At 46.9% G+C, this 17,147-nt stretch overlaps 2 protein-coding genes across 2 annotated transcripts in view; one reads left to right on the forward strand and one right to left on the reverse strand.

Moving 5' to 3' along the window:
* LOC123772032 (BUB3-interacting and GLEBS motif-containing protein ZNF207-like) overlaps positions 1-17,147 on the reverse strand; it is a 310,957-nt gene that overhangs the window by 147,288 nt on the left and 146,522 nt on the right. The window lies entirely within an intron of this gene.
* Positions 604-4,186, forward strand: LOC138372419 (uncharacterized). Its single transcript, XM_069337902.1, has 5 exons — positions 604-745; positions 3,037-3,372; positions 3,466-3,640; positions 3,721-3,826; positions 3,911-4,186. The coding sequence occupies exons 2-5, from the start codon at positions 3,037-3,039 to the stop codon at positions 4,062-4,064; spliced, it is 771 nt and encodes a 256-aa protein (XP_069194003.1). The 5' UTR covers positions 604-745; the 3' UTR covers positions 4,065-4,186.

A 17,147-nucleotide genomic window follows, 5' to 3' on the forward strand; every position in this document is an offset into this window, starting at 1 on the left:
TTCTTGCCTTGTAAATGTGAATGATGATGTTCATGCTTTTCTATTATGTTGTATTTGTGTTTACAAAATAAAAAGAAAAAAACATGGGGGGTGACATATCTGGGGGATCAGTAAAGATGATGGACGAAGGAGTCCTTCCCCTCTTATATTATAATAATATTTGAACTGACAATTCATCTTCAATATAGTTCACACTACTAGAGGAACTTTACAACTATAAACTTATTATTTCTCCTTGGTATGGGAACCTTTTATAAGCATTTTAGTACAAGTAAAAGTTTTTACATTAGTGCTAAATATACTGTGAGTGTCTGTCTTGGGAGCGCAAGTCTTCCTCTCATCCCTCTCTTCTCCATCTCTATATTGTAACTAACAATAAGGTAAATGACGATAAATAATAAATATTTAAACAATAAATAAACAAAATAAACATAACAGTGAAGGAGGTCAAGTAATGTTTGGTTAGTTATGGGGTTAAGTGGCCCTTGCCTGCATTGTTGATATTGTCAATGGCCACTTCTGGCGGCGGCATCTGGCCACTTGCATGTTATTTTCGTAGCGTCAAGAGTAACTAGCATCTTGGACCCCTGTTGAGGAGTAGCCAATTACAAGCCAGGAAGGAACTGTTGCTGCAGAATTTATTAACCAATGAGAAGCAGTGTGGTGAGTATATAAGTGGGAGTTGGAGCCGAGGTGTGTCAGTTACCTCCTCACCTCCACAGTAAGACGCTCTGTTATAGTGAAGGTTTGTGTTATTATGTTAAGTTTTATTGTTAATAATTAAGTTTTGTTGGTTATAATATTTAGGTAATAATTAAGTACTATGGTAGACGTTGTATAGTTAAATGTTTCATAATCTTTGTAAGAATTGTTTTCTAGATTATCACATCCACACAGGTGACGTCCTGACAAAGTCAAATCTGTCAATTAACTAGATTATGCACTTAATTAGTGTAACATTACTAAACAAATCCATGGCATCTTATAGATGTAGGTAACTACGTGGATTATATCCTCTAAATTCATGTCCTGCTAAGCTGCTCCTAACCTAATAAAATTAAATTTTAAATATGAATATTTAAAATCTTTAAGTCTCTCAAATTTTAAAATGCTATATTTTGGTATCTAAATAGGACTAAACTTTCCTTGCTCTGAGCTTACTTGTGGAGAGGATGACGGGTTGGGTACTGTTCACTTACTGATATTCATGTATTTCACTTGGAAGCTACTATAATTGTTACTTGCAAATGTAACTCCTAACTATCCATAAGTTTAAGTTTTATTAATAACTTTGAGCAAAGTTATGACATCCAAACTAGTCGTCACTAGAGCAGTTAAAACCTTACGACGCCTCTGAACTAAGAAGTGTAAGTTGCAGACTAGTTTGAGTAACGGGTATTGCAAGGAAGAATTTAACAATACATTCATAATTTAATGTAGCACCTTCAGGTATACTCTTGTTCCTACTGATTTCGGTTAAACCTTGTATCTAAATTATATTAAATTTAAACTATGGGAATGACTTTGCTAAAAATTCATCTATATTCCTTATGGATCTCATGAAAGATAACGACCCTTACCTTCATTTGTTACCAGTCTAGACAAATTTTTATTGATGCTACTATAAATATTACGTATACCAATCTCTCCCTTGCATCCTTAACTTTCTATTAAAAAACTTGTGAATCTTTGGTTAGTACTTGACGAAACGCTCAAAGTTTAATAAATTGTGCATAAAAAACAGAACTAATCCGTAAACACCTTGCCTTCTATTCACTCTTCATACAATAATTTTCCTGTGGTCGTGGTTACAACTCGCCTCCAGTGAGGTATACTCTGCCTTAAACGTGCTCTTGTAATTTCACACACCGAAGACCAGGTGTATAACATTGATTATTGTACTGGTAATAATGCTGAACCTGTCATGGAAAACTTCTTGATGAAATAGCTGACTCACCGTTTACGTTAACCTTGGATAAAAATTAATTACTTTAAACATTGGATAGGTATTGTCAAGAGATACATTATTTGTGAAACTTCACTATTAAAATCTTGTGTAAATTATACCTATTAGACTTAACGGTAGCATATACATTGCTCGTGTTGCAAAATTATTTAACTTCCAGGGTTTTTTTTTTTTACTTGCAACTTAACTATACATTTAAATACTAAACTTCTCGGTCCCATTAAACTTCCACTTCACACCGTAAATTGAAATGACTTTCGTTTGTATTAATAACTGTTCCCGGCCACACGTTGTTGTGGCTCTGCAACTCGAGTTTCTGAGCCACGGTAACTTTCCCGTCTCGCAGTCCTCTCCCACTATTCCCACTCTACCATCCCCCTCGTCCTGCCAGTCATCCTGTCCCTCTTACTCCCCCCACTCCTGTTCCTTTGTCCTCCCCATTTTCCATTCCTCCTCGTCTTTCCCTCCATTCCCCACTCCCTCGCCCGATGCATTCCCAAATGATCTGATGTTCCTATCGGTGAAAAAAGTTAAACGATAAACAATGGGAAAATAAACCAAAATCAACGGTATGGTAAACGCTGCTTTCAGTGCAATGTCATATAAAATAGAATAAAAATAAATAGATCTCTAAAAATTAAATTCATCAATGTAATTGCAAACATTGAAATGGAATTGTAACATAATTAGTTGAACTTGTGAAGCACTTACGTGAGACAGATGGCGCCGTTTAGAAAAAAGTTTTTACTAGTTGCAGATGTGCCATCTGTATAGTAGAGATTATATATATATAATTTATATATATAATATAAACGCACGCCTCTTCAAATGCAACTGTCAAAATTTAAAAGCAATTGGTAAAGAGGTTTTGAAGATTTCCCTCTCATAAATGTCTTTTCAAAACATTTTACGGTCGGATTTGATATTTATGTATAAAAACTTGTTCGGATGCAAATTGATAGTTTTGTGATAATTTCAAAGCCATTGGTGAAGAAATTTCAGATTAGTGGTTTTGAACAAACGAACATTTCCATTTTTATTTATATAGATTTAATAAATACTCATTACAGATGACTGCCATAATATTTCTGGTGATGGCGGCGGCAGTGATGCCATCCTGGGCCCAATACTTCGTTAATAACAACGCTGCTCCCGCCATCTTGGAAGCCACTGACAGGCCATTCGTTACCTCAAGTGGAAACCTCTTGGTACCTGGAGGCGGCCCCACCCAACCTCCTCAACCCCAGCAACCCTTCCCACAACTACCAGCCCAACAACCTGTGTTTGTTCAGCCACAACTGCCAAGCCAGCCTCAGGTCTTTATTCCTCAACAAGTATCTCCACTATTGACTCCCTTTACCTTCCGTCCAACTACATCTTTATGCAACCATGCTGCTAAACCCCTGGTAAGATGAGTTCCATTTTCCTTTCATATGGACGTATTTAAGGTTAATTAGTAATTAAAATGAGCCTTCACATAATTTTTTGTAACTTATCAGGTTGACGAGGTAGTGGACGGCAGAGCATACCACTTCTCATGGTGTCACGACTCTGGTCGACTCTACACCTGGGAGCAAGCAACCTATTACTGCTCTGGGCTTGGCAACGGTTTCCAGGCAGTCAGTATTGAAAGTCACAGGAAGCAAGGGTTAATTTCCAACTATATGATTACACGTAAGTTGTAAAGCTGGTCTGGGTGTTTAACTAGGCCCTGAGTGACTAACTTGGACGTAATGAAAATGGTTTAATTTCAGACTACATCAGCGACATCTGGACGAGCGGCAACAAACGTAACTCGAGGTCTTGGTCGTGGTTATCTGGCACTTCCTCTCCCTACTCTAACTGGTCTAGCACTGGCAGGTGAGAACTAGTTTGTTGATCGTAAACAAAACTATTGGTGTTGACTGGTAATGATCATGGCCTTGAACCACTTGTCTTCCCCAGGCGAGGACTACCACAGCCAGACAACGATGAAGGCAACGAGGACTGTCTGGCGGTGTTAAACAACCTGTATAACGATGGTGTCACTTGGCACGACTCCTCCTGTTTCCACCTGAGGCGCGTCATCTGTGAGGCTCCACGCTTCTACGCTCAATAGTTGTTCCCCATCAGTTCTCATTGTAATATTATATTCAATGGCAGTAAACGTCTAAATCTATCGATAGATACAAATTAATTCTAGAGATTCTATTGTGTTGTAATATAAATGCTATAAACGCATTGTCTGGTTTATTTCTCTGAAGTTTGTAAACACCGCCCATCTTACTAATGTGGTATAGAAATTGGGGGGGGGGGGGGGGCGGCGGCGCCGGGGCAAAGGGGATAATGTGTCAATGTGGACACCTTATCATTTTTTTTGTCAGTCTGGTTAGATAGCGTAAGTTCTGGTAGGCTGCCGACCCCTACCAGCTAGAGATCGGCAGAGTAGCGCTGAACAGACTGTAAGGCAACCTGTTCTTACTAGGCTGTTTAAAGCGGTGGCAGTCTTCCCCAAACGCATTCATTTAACTTTAACGCCTATCAGGCAATCTAAGAAGAGCCAATCACCTTCTTCCTTGACAGGCAGGAGGGGTAGCAGTAGTCTTGGTCACACTGTATGTGATTGGGTAAACTATGGGCTTAAACTTCCCTCACAGTAACAACCCTTACCAGAACCGTTCGGGACTGTCATGCCATCAGTGACCTTTTTCTCACTGTGCCCTTTTATGCTCTCCCGCTACGACGGTCGGGAGTGCTATCCAGGGTTATACAGTAGAGGTGTATACCAAGTGTAACCAGACTTACGTCGCCATACACGATATCTGAACTGCTACTGAACTTTAAGAAGACCGACATGAAGTACTTTCCCCCTTACATAGGGTGAAAACCAATGGTGGGTGTACACCACTGTAGTCATAAGGTACAAATTTTGCGGAGATAACCATTACCTTACACTTTTAAGATTTATCTTCACACACTTGTGTTGCATAATTAACAGATGGTGTTTAAATCTGATAATAGTTATTCTATTGCATTTACAGACCAAATGTAAATACCATGTATCTTCAGTTGAAATGGCTGCATTTTTGTTTTTCAATGTTTTTTGCCACTTAGTGGCTGATCATACGGCTCTGGAATCATTCAATCCTATACATCTTGTTGATAGTTAAAATCATATTTTGGCAATTTCTGTTCACCACACTGAAGAATGTTGCGCGGCTAGATTCCCAGTATTTTTGTTCACCTGAATGAGTGAAATTACTGCTGCTAAGGGATCTATCTACACTTGACCTATTTCCCAGTCTTTCCTTGGCGAATTTATGCAAAGTCTTTCATTCCTTGGGCAGAGACCATTGACAGTATCGCGTGAAATTGGGTAACAAATTTCGTGGCTTTTAAGGGTAGCCTCCCCTCCGTGGTGCCTCCTTACCGTGGTGAGGGGCTCGCGTACACCTCCCTAGGACCGGTGTAGGTTGCCTGTGCCCCCTCTCCTGCCCCCTCTTTGGGTGGTGTACGTGCTGAAGGGCACCATGTAGGGGCCTTGAGCCATAGGACCACCCGCTGGAGGGGTCACCTGTGAGAGGCCGCCCTGAGTGGATGGTTGGGTGTCCAGGCTGGGGAAATAGGGGGACTGTGGTCTTGGCACCAGTGTGGGAGAATGAACGAAGTAGTAGGACTCGCCTGTTGTAAAGGGGGAGCACCGCTGGGGACGACACACCCTGCACTGGCCCGTGCTTGGCTGCCCTGGTAGGTGGTATCCCTTGGTTCCAGGTTCCAGGTTTGGTTTGCTGTATGGATAACGTCTTGCCTTTTATTACCCAGCCCCCTCCCCATCTGGCCCGTTGGCGTCGTGAGGGGGCTTAGTGGACGGCTGCCGGAGTGTGATGCTCCGTTGGGCAGTCCTCTGCCCTTTTCTGGCCTTGCACTCCTGCTGCTGTCTTCTCCAATTGTGCCGGATCGCTTTTCCTTTTCCTTGTTTCGTTTTTCTCCCCTCTTCTCCTATCTGCTTGTCGTTTCCTGCCGACCTTTTGCTTGTTTTGGATTCTTTCTTTGGACTTCTTTTATTTTGACGCCCGGCTGCTTGAGGAGGCATACTCTTGCACCCGTAGAACTGTAGTACCCAACGTCTCGAGCGAGGGGAACCTTTTATTGTCAATCTCCCTTTCGTCGCTGAACCCGATCTCGAAGGACTGACGGTTCTTAAGGTGGCGTTTGTGGGGCACCCCTAGGGGGCCCCGGCATGATCGGCGATAGCTTCCTGTTGGGTGTCCTGCCTCTAATTGTGGCTCCATGGTGGGTATGGGGGCACATTCGTGGATGAATTTGTCACTTTTCGTCTCTGTCGTTGAATGTTTCCGTTGTACCCTCTCAGGCTCGTGGGGTGGGCGACCAAGCCCCCGAGTCGGCCTGTATTGGAAGACCAGGCTCTGTAGCTCCCGCTGCGTTGGGCCCCGACCTTGCTCCTCCTTTGACCGTCCTGACTTCATCCCCCAGCTCCCCTCCCTCCTCTGTGGTTGGGTCGAGCCTCCAGACCCCGGTGGTGACCACTTCGTCCCCTGGTGTGGCTAAGTCTTTCGTTGTGACTACTGCGCCTTTTGACCCCTCCCTCTCTAGGGGTTCTCGACGCCGTTCGCGCCCCAACCGCACTCGCTCGATTCCTTCCCGTGCTGATGCGTATCAGGCCTTGTTTGGTCCTGCTTCATGGGCCAAATACTTTGATCTCCTCCCTCTTCATTCTGCGCCTCGACGATTTCTCCTTCCATCGGCATCTTGTAGATTCCGTGGATGCATCTGTTACTTTCAACCCCACTCGTCTCGGTACGTGTCGTTGCTGCTCCTTCTCAGGATGCGGCTTCCCGGTTGGCTGCCTTATCTTGCCTTGGCGAGATCCCTGTTCGGGTCTCCAAGAATGTTCAGATGAATGCCAGTGTTGGCACTACTCTCCTCCCACACCATGTTGCAACCGGTGTTCGGAATCTGCAGGATTGCCACGATGATATACGGCATATCCTTGATGCCCAAGGCCATTCTGTCTTCCAGGTTGACTCGTTTACTCTTCCCCCCTCGTGGTCGTCGCCGACAACCCCTTCGCGTTGTGAAGATCACCTTCGATGGTAGGACCCTTCCATCCTCTGTCATACTTGCTGGTGCTAGGTGCTCTGTCCAGGAGTATATTCCTTCTCCTCGACTTTGTAAGAAGTGCTGGAGGTTTGGGCATGGTGCCCTCCGCTGCTCTGGGACTGTCTCTCTCTGTCCTTTGTGTGGGAGTGAAGGTCACTCTAAGTCGGAGTGCACTTCTCCCCAGGCTCGTTGCCTCAACTGCGGTGAGGCCCATCCTATCTTCTCCCGTGCGTGTGTCCATTACAAGCTTGAGGCAGCCGTCCTCAACTTGAAGCACCGGGAGCGTTTATCTTTTTCTGAGGCGAGACGCCAGGTTCGCCGGCTCCCGCCTTTTGCTACTATCTCTTATGCTCGCGTGTTGCGCTCTTCCTCTCCTCGTCCTTCCCGCCTTCCTCAGACTCACAACCGTTTCCGGGCCTTGGACCCTGATGCGCCCACAGCCCCCTCCTTTGTTCCTTTGGGTTCTCGTCCGAAGGATCCTCCTCCTAGTCCTCTGTCTGGGGGTTCCCCTTCCTTCTCCCCGGTCTGTCGTGTCAACTGTGTCTTCTTTCTCGTCCCCCTCCGATCCTCCTTCCCATCCTCTTCCTCCATCTATCGACTCTCCCAACCGCCTGTCGGTGCTGGCGGATGTCCATCGCTCTCCTAACGGCCGTCGTGTGTGCTCTCGTTCGGCTTCTGTTGAGACTCTGGAATCCGTTGCCCGGTACGTAGTTGCTGGGACACCGGTCTCTTTAAGTCAGAAGCGAAAGCCTGGCTCCTCTCCTTCCTCTTCCCCGGCAGGTAAGAAGGCTTCGCTTTCTTCCTCAGCTCCTACTTCTGGCTCTGTTGCTCCTTCCCCTCCCGTTTCAGTGATTGCGCCCCCTGTTCCTGATATGGAGGTTTCTTTGGCCCCTGCTTCCCTTTCGGTTGCTGCTCTTGCTGAGGTGCACTCCCCTCTTTCTACTCCCCCTCTTCCTGCTGCTGTCCTTGACTGCTCCTCTCCGTTGTCTCCTCCTCTTCCTCCTCCTCCGGACCCCGCCCGCCCACCTCTGATCTGTTCTCCCGTTTCTTTCCCTCCGTCTTTGCTCAGTTTACCCATGCCCCCTAACCCTGACTTTGCTGACCCTGATCCCGACCCTGATATTCTTTAACGTGCTCTGTTGCTCTTTCGCCTTTGTTTCTTCCTTGTTCTGTTTTTGTCCTTTCTCTTCTCGTCGTTGTCCATTCTTCAATGGAACGTTCGAGGTTATTACGCCAATTTCCTCGAATTCCAACTTCTGATTTCGCGGTTTTCGCCCCTTTGTGTCTGTCTCCAGGAGCCAATGCTTGGTGCTCGTCCTGGTCGTTTTCGTGGCTATTCCTTTCTCTCCCCTCCCCCCCTAGCCATTGCTGGGGCTTCTAATTCTTCTGCTCTCTTGATTCGTGCTGATGTTCCCTTTGTTCCTTTGCTTTTTCCTTCACCTCTCCATTGTTCTGCTGCTCGTATCTTTGTGGGGAAATGGTACACAGTTTGTTCCATTTCTCCCCCGAGTGTCCCGCTCTCTTCCTGATTTGAAACACCTCCTAAACTCCTTGCCGGAGCCTGTGATCCTGCTGGGTGACTTCAATTGTCGTCATTCTCTTTGGGGTGACGTTCTGACGAATCCCCGGGGTCGCCTCCTTGAGCCGTTTCTCCTCTCTTCTTCCCTGTCTCTTCTGAATTCTGGTGAGCCCACTTATTTGGAATCACGGACTCGCACCCTTTCTTGTCTTGATCTTTCTCTCTGCTCTTCTTCTCTTTACTTAGATTTCACGTGGCAGGTTCTTGATGACCTCCATGGAAGTGATCATTTCCCCATCCTTGTTTCCTTTTTCTCTTTTCGCCCTTCCCTCTCTTTCCCTAGGTGGCAGTTTGCTAAGGCAGACTGGACCCTATTTACCCTCAGTGCTGCTCTCTCTGACCTCTCCCTTCTGCCTCTCTCTCGCGCTCTCCTCCTTTTTCATGACAGTCTTCAACGCTGCCCTCCGCTCTATTCCTCGCTCTTCCTTTCGGGGTCCACGGAAGTGCGTTCCCTGGTGGAATACGGACTGTGCTCGGGCTGTCCGCTGTAAGCGTGCAGCCTGGAAGAGGCACCGCCGTAGGCAGACGACCGATTCTTTTCTTTCGGAAAGCGAGTGCGGTGGCCCGTAGCGCCATCCGTACGGCCAAACGTGAATGTTGGGCATCTTATGTCTCGACAATTACGTCCGAAACTTCTCTGGTCCACTAATGGAAGCGTATCCGCAAGATAGCGGGTAAGTTCGTTCCCGATGTTTCACCGTTCCTTCACCTCCATGATACTCTTGTGGCGGACCCGTTGCAGGTCACTGCCGTACTGGGTTCCCACTTTTCTTCTGTTAGCTCTGGTCTTCATCTTCCCTAATCTTTCCTTCTTCGTAAACCTGCCTTGAGTCTCGTCCTTTAGATTTCTGCACTCGTCTTTAACTTCCCTATAATGATCCTTTCTCTCTCTCTCTCTCTGAACTTCGTTCTGCCCTGGCCCTCTGCGGTTCTACGGTGGCGGGCTCCGATGGTATTCATTATGAGATGCTTCGCCGTCTCCCTCCGTGCACGTCTCAGTATTTACTGAGTCTGTATAATCGGATCTGGGAGTCGTCGTCAGTCCCTGAGGACTGGCTCGATGCCGTTGTCCTCCCTGTTCGCAAACCGGGGTCTCTGGGTACTTCCCCTAAGGAACTTTCGCCCTATTGCTCTCACACGTTGTCTGCAGAGTCTTTGAACGTATGGTTAACGTTCGTCTGATGTGGTTCCTGGAACACCATCACCTCCTCTCCCCTTCTCAATTTGGTTTCCGCAAGTGCCGCAGCACGACAGATGTCCTGGTGAACTTGGAGGTCTATACTCGTACTGCTTTTGCTGCGAAGACCTCCGTTGTTGCCGTCCTTTTTGACCTAGAAAAGGCTTACGACACCACTTGGCGTTATCATATCCTATCTCAACTTCATTCTTTTGGCCTTCATGGTCATCTCCCTCTCTTTCTCCGCAGCTTCCTCTCTCGTCGTTCCTTTCGGGTGCGCGTTGGTACCGCTCTCTCTCTTTTCAGCAATTCGAAGGTGTGCCCCAGGGTAGTGTTCTGAGCACTACTCTTTTTCTTGTTGCCCTCAGTGGTCTTCTTTCCTCTCTTCCTTTTGGTGTCTTCTCCGCTCTCTATGTCGATGATCTTACCCTTTGTTGTCAGGGTGATGATTCGCCTCTCCTTCAACGCCGGCTTCAACTTGCAATTGATGCCGTGTCGTCTTGGGCCACAGGTCATGGCTTCAAGTTCTCTACTTCTAAGACTTGTGCCATGACTTTTACGCGGAAACGGGTTGTTCTTCGTCCCTCTTTGTCACTTTATGGTCATCCCTTGAATACAAAGATTCTGCGAAGCTTTTGGGGTTATTCCTTGACACTCGTTTGTCTTGGTCTCCCCATATCTCTTACCTCCGTGTTGAGTGCTCTAAGGCCCTTACCCTCCTTCGGATCTTGTCCCATACTTCTTGGGGGGCAGATAGGCGCACTCTCCTTGCTTTACATTCCTCTCTCGTCCTGTCTAAGCTCGATTATGGTTGCCCTGCTTACTCGTCTGCTTCTCCTTCTACTCTTCGCCGTCTGGATGCTTTGCACCATACTGGGTTGCGCCTCAGTTCTGGTGCCTTTCGTTCGACTCCCATCCTTAGCTTATATGTTGACACTGGCTTCCTGTCTCTCCAGGACCGCCGTGATCGCTACTGTCTTCGCTATCTTGCGCGGTCCTTGCAACATCCTTCCTCTCGCCTCTGTCGTGCTTTAACTTTTACCCCTCCTGCGGTTCCTGTTCCTCTTCACCACCTCCCTCTTTCTGTCCGGTTATCTCGCCTACAGGATTCTCTCTCCGTTCGTATTTCTGATGTTTCTCCTCGTGTTGTTCCTTCTTTGCCCCCCATGGAGGGTCCCTCTTCCACGGTTTTGAACTTCCTTGACCCTTATCACTAAAGCTTTTACCCCTCCTACGGTTCTAAAACGCCTTTTCCTCAAGCACTTTTCTTCTCACTCCCGCTCCGTTTCTGTCTTCACTGATGGGTCTAAGTCAGCGGACGGTGTTGGCTACTCTGTTGTTTTTTCCTGATCGCACTTATATGTGTCGCTTGCCTCCGGAGACTAGCATCTTTACAGCGGAACTTTATGCTATTCTCTATGCTCTTCGTCTCCTGCTTTCTCGTTGTCAGTCTTCCTTTGTGGTTGTTGTTGACTCTCGTAGTGCCCTCATGGCTCTCGGGTCCTTTAATCCGGTTCATCCAGTAGTTGTCGAGATCCAGCATTGGCTGTTTCTCGTTCACAGTAAATTTAAGTCGGTTGAGTTTTGTTGGGTTCCCAGCCATATTGGTGTGTCTTTCAATGAGCAAGCTGTCCGCTCTTGTCCCATCTCTCGTAAAGGCATTCCGTATTCCGAATTTTACCCAGTTATCCATTCCTCAGTCCTTACCCGTTGGCAGGCTTCTTGGTTGTCTGTTACTGGTAACAAGCTACGTACTCTTAAATGTTGTGTTTCCTCGTGGCCGTCCTCCTTCCACCGTAACCGGCGGTGGGAAACAGCTCTGGCGAGGTTGCGTATTGGCCATACTCGCTTAACCCATGGTCACTTGATGGAGCGCCGCCCTGCTCCTTATTGTCCTAGTTGCATTGTCCCTCTTACGGTCGTGCATGTCCTTCTTGAATGTCCTGACTTCCAGGACGAGCGTGTGTCTTGCTTTCCGACCGCCCCTCGCGGTCACCTGTCCCTCGATAGAATTCTTGGTGACTTGGATACTTTTGATATCGTTCGCCTTATGCGTTTTTGTTCTCGTATTGGCATCCTTGGTGATATTTAGCGCCCTCTGATTATTTTGCGTATTTGATGGTGCTACATAGCCTTCCCGGTTTGGTGCCTTCTTTTGATAATTACTTACTTACTCAACAAGGATATGCAAGACTGTAAGAGGGACAATACAATTTGGACAATTAGGAGCAGGGCGGCGTTCCATTAAGTGAGCGCGAGTTAAGCGTGTATGGCCAATACACAATTACTTCTCGCGACCTCGCCAGAGCCATTTACCCATCGCCGGTTATGGTGGTAGGAGGAAGGCCATCAGGACACACTACCTTTAGGAGTATGCAATTTGTTACCAGTAACAGAAAACAAACAAACCAGCCAATGAGTAAGAATGGTGGAATGAATAACTTGTTAAAAGTCAAAATAAGGAATACCTCGACGGGAGATGAAACAAGAGCGGACAGCTTTTCTAGCAGCAGCAGCATCCGCACGCTCATTTAAAGAAACACCAATATGGCTGGGAACCCAGCAAAACTCAACCGACTTAAGTTTACTGGAGATAAGAAACAGCCAATGTGGAACCTCGACGACAACTAGATGGAGCGGACTGAAGGACCCCAAGAGATGAGGGCACTACAAGAGTCAACGGCAACCACAAAGGAAAATTTACAACTAGAAAGTGGGAGACGAAGAGCATAGAGAATAGCATAAAGTTCTGAAGTGAAAATTCTGGTCTCCGGAGGTAGGCGACACATATAAGTGCGGTAAGGAAAAACAACAGAGTAGCCTTCACCGTCCGCAGACTTCGACCCATCGGTGAAGATGGAAACGGAGCGGGAGTGTGAAGAAAGGTGCTCAAGGAAAAGGCGTTTCAGAACTGTAACAGGGGTTAAAGCTTTAGTGATGTGGGACAAGGAAGAACAAAATTTTGACAAGGGGACTCGCCACGGGGGCAAGGAAGAAACAGTACGAGGAGAAATAAGAACCAAAAGAGAATCCTGTAGACTAGATAACCGGGCAGAAAAAGGGAGGTGGTGAAGAGGAACAGGAACTACAGGAGGGGTAAAAGTCAAAGCACGACAGAGTCAAGAGGAAGGATGTTGCTGTTACCTATCGTTCGTTAAGGCTCGTGACCCTACAGCAGCCAAGCTTTAATTATGTCTAGGGATACAACTGCTGCTCTCTAAAGCGGGTCACCAGTATAACCCCATGAATGATAACAGGCTAAGAATTAAAAGTATTTCTCCCTTAGGACTGAAGAATTATACATATAACTTATAATATATATATTCAATACAGTATAATATAAAAACACAGATGGTCAAGTTAACTTATACAACCAAACAAAAAGTATTGTCTCTCACATAATATAATATAATAAAATATGGCACAACATGAATGATACAGACTTAACTCTACAAAGATGTGATCTCTCCTGACCCGTATGAGCTACTGACTACTCTCGCACCGTCATTACCCATAATCCACTCCCCCTCTGCCTCATCCAGGATGAGGGATGGAAACTAAAGACTTTTTAATATTTAAAACTAATTGAACAACCAATTGTTCTTAAAACACATAAGAATGCAAACTAAATATAAAAGTTACTTGCAAAATATATAAGTACAAAGCCACCTGCTTAATAATAGTAAATAAACAATTATATAAACTTAGTAAAAGTGACATCTGGAACTCCCATAACTGAACAGGTCCAGCAATTCTAATTTCCCGAATCTAACAGGTATTAGACGTGTGAAGAGCAACCGCGCTCCTGTCCCCACTGACATTGCCACACCACACGACAATTTACAAAAACACAATATGTGTACATATACAAGTAATATTATAATGAAACAAAAGTTTATTTAATTTTATATACGTATTCAGCTAGAAGTACGTAACAGTTGCAAGGACCGCGAAAGATAGCGAAGACGTTAGGGATCACCGCGGTCCCGGAGAGATAGGAAGCCAGTCTCAACATACAAGCTGAGGGCTGGAGTCAAATGAAAGGCACCAGAGCTGAAGCGCAACTCAGCATGGTACAAAGCATGAAGACGGTGAAGATCAGAAGGAGAAGCAGACGAGAAAGCAGGGCAGTCATAATCGAGTTTAGGCAGGTCGAGAGAGGAATGTAAAGCGAGGAGAGTGCGTCTATCTGCTCCCCAAGAAGTATGGGATAAAACCGTAAGGAGGGTAAGGGCTTTAGGGCATTCAACTTTGAGGTAACAAATATGGGGGCAACCAAGACAAACGAGTGACAAAGATTAACCCCTAATGCTTAGCGGAATCCTTGTACTCAAGGGGCATCAGAGACGGACCATAGAGCATCAGAGACGGACGAAAAACGACATGCTTTCGAGATAAAGTCATAGCACAAGTCTTAGACGTAGAGAACGGGAAGCCATGATCGATGGGCCCAAGATGACACGGAATCAATCACAAGTTGAAGCCGCTGTTGAAGTTGTTCATCACCCTGACAGCAAACGGTAAGATCGTCGACACAGAGCGGAAAAGACGGCAGAAGGAAGGGAGGAAAGACCAATGAGGGCAACCAGAAAAAGAGTAGTGCTCAGAATACTGCCTTGAGGTACACTCTCATATTGCCGAAAAGGGGCAGAGAGAGAGTGGTATCAAGCCTCACTTGAAAGGAACGACATGTGAGGAAGCTTTGGAGAAAGGGAGGGAGATTACCCTGAAGGTCAAAAGAATGAAGTTGGGACAGAATATGATATCTCCAAGTGGTGTCGTAAGCCTTTTCCAGATCAAAAAGGACAGCAACAGAGGTCTTCGCAGGGAAAGCAGTACGAATATAGGCCTCCAAGTTCACCAGGACATCTGTTGTGCTGCAGAACTTGCGAAAACCAAACTGAGAAGGGAAGAGGTGGTGATAGTGTTCCAAGGACCACATCAGACGAACGTTAACCATACGTTCTAAGAGTTTGCAGACACAACTCATGAGGACAAAAGGGCGAAAGTCTTTCGGGGATGTCTCAAGAGACCCTAGTTTCCGAACAAGGAGGACAACAGCATCGTGCCAGTCCTCAGGCACTCACGACCCGATTATACAAATTCGGTAAATACTGAGACGTACACGGAGGGAGACGGCGAAGCATCTCATAATGAATGCCATCGGAGCCCGCCACCATAGAACCGCAGAAGGCCAGGGCAGACTGAAGTTCAGAGAGAGAGAAGGGATCGTCATAGGGAAGTCTGAGATGGATGCAGAAATCTAAAGGACGAGATTCAAAAACAGGCTTACGTAGAAGGAAGCTGAGAATCAGAGCTGACAGAAGAAAAGTGAAACCCAGTTCAGTCGCGACCTGCAACGGATCCGCCACAAGAGTACCACGGAGGTGAAGGTCCGGCGAGACATCGGGAATGAACTTACCCACAATCTTGCGGATACGCTTCTAGATTTGCGACAGAGGAGTTTTGGACGTAATGGTGGAACATAAGACTTCCAACACTCACGCTTAGGTGTATGGATGGTTCTATGGGCCACATCACTCGCCTTCCGAAACAAAAGAAAACAATCAGCGGTCTGCCTGCGGTGGTGTCTTCCAGTCTGTATGCTTACAGCAGACAGACAGCCCGAGTACAACCCACATTCCACTAGGGAACCGACTTCTGCGTTTCTCGAAATTAAGAACGAGGAATAGAGTGGAGGGCAGCGTCGAAGATGGTGTCATGAAAAAGGAGGATGGTGCAAGGGAGAGGCAGAATCGAAAGGTCGGAGAGAGCAGCAGGGAGGGTAAAGAGGTTCCAGTCTGCTTTGGCAAACAGCCACCTAGGGAAGGAGAGGGGAGAGTGAAAAGAGAAAAAGGTAACAAGGATGGGGAAATGTTCACTGCCATGGAGGTCATCAAGAACCCGCCACGTGAAATCCATGTAAAGAGACGGCAAGCAGAGAAAAAGATCAAGACAGGAAAGGGAAAGAGTCCGAGAGTCCAAATGAGTGGGCTCCCAAGAATTCAGAAGAGACAGGGAAGAGGAGAGGATGGACGGTTTAAGAAGGCAACCTCCGGTGTTTGTCAGAACATCACCCCAGATGATATGTCGACAATTGAAGTCACCCAGGAGGAGCACAGGCTCTGGCAAGGAGTCCAGAAGATGTTTAAGATCGGGAAGAGAAAGCCGGACATTTGGGGGGAGATAAATAGACCAAACCGCTTACCATTTACACAGAAAGACACGTGCAGCAAACATTGGAGTGGCGACAAAAAAAAGGAGGGGGACGAAAGGAACATCAGAACGAATCAAGAGCAGAAGTTACTAGCCCCAGCTTTTGCTGAGGGGGGGGGGGGGAAGAGAAAGGAACAGCCACAGTAGCGACCAGGACGGGTACCAAGTATCGGCTCCTGGAGACAGACACAAAGGGGCGAAAACTGAGAAATAAGAAGTTGGAGTTCATGGAAATAGGCGTAATAACCACAAATTTTCCATTGAAGAATAGACATCGACAAAAGAGAAAGGACAGCAACAGAGAACAATGAAGGAACAAAGGTTAAAAAGGAACAAAGCACGTCAAAGAAGCGCAGGAACAGGGTCAGGGTTAGGGGGCATGAGTAATCTGAGTAAGGATGGAGGGAAGGGAGCGGGAGGACAGATCAGGGGCGGACGAGCAGGATCCGGATTAGGAGGAGGAGGAGGAGGAGGAGGAGGAGGAGGAGGAGGAGGAGGAGGAGGAGTAGTGGGGGACAACCGAGGGTCAAGGAGAGCAGCAGGAGGAGGGGCAGAAACAAGGACAGCAACCGAGAGGGAAGCGGGGGCCAAAGGAACCTCCACAGCAGGAACATGGGGTGCGAACACCGAAACGGGAGAGAATGAAGTGAAAGTGTCAGAGGTAGGGGGCGAGGATGAAGTCGAAGCCTTCTTACCCGATGGGGAGGAGGAAGGAGACAAGCCAGGCTTTCGCTTCTGACTCAAAGAGACAGGCGTCCCAGCAACAGCGTACTGGGCAACAGACTCAAGCGTCTCAACAGGAGAAGAAGAACGAGAGCAAACAACACGATGACAGCTGAGAGAAGTGATGGACACCAGGCCGCACAGACAGGCGGCGTGGAGAGCGAAGAGATGGTGGAGAAGGACGGGAAGGAGGATCGGAGGGAGATGAGGAAGAAGACACGGGAGACATGACAGACCGGGTAGAAAGAAGGGGAACCCCAGACATAGTACCATGAGGGGGACCTGTCGGAGCAGAAGATAAAGGAACAGAGGAGGAGGCGGTGGGCGGGTCTGGAAATGGTTGTGAGACTGGGGAAGGTGGGAAGGACGAGGAGAGGAAGAGCGCA

This window comes from Procambarus clarkii, chromosome 38, assembly GCF_040958095.1.
Source record: "Procambarus clarkii isolate CNS0578487 chromosome 38, FALCON_Pclarkii_2.0, whole genome shotgun sequence".
NCBI classification, from domain to species: domain Eukaryota; kingdom Metazoa; phylum Arthropoda; class Malacostraca; order Decapoda; family Cambaridae; genus Procambarus; species Procambarus clarkii.

Excerpts from the sequence above, each read along its gene's own strand:
- LOC138372419 (XM_069337902.1), top strand. The coding sequence starts at position 3,037 with ATGACTGCCATAATATTTCTGGTGATGGCGGCGGCAGTGATGCCATCC. Across the intron at positions 3,373-3,465 it reads ACCATGCTGCTAAACCCCTG|GTTGACGAGGTAGTGGACGG; the intron begins GTAAGATGAGTT and ends GTAACTTATCAG. Across the intron at positions 3,827-3,910 it reads AACTGGTCTAGCACTGGCAG|GCGAGGACTACCACAGCCAG; the intron begins GTGAGAACTAGT and ends TGTCTTCCCCAG.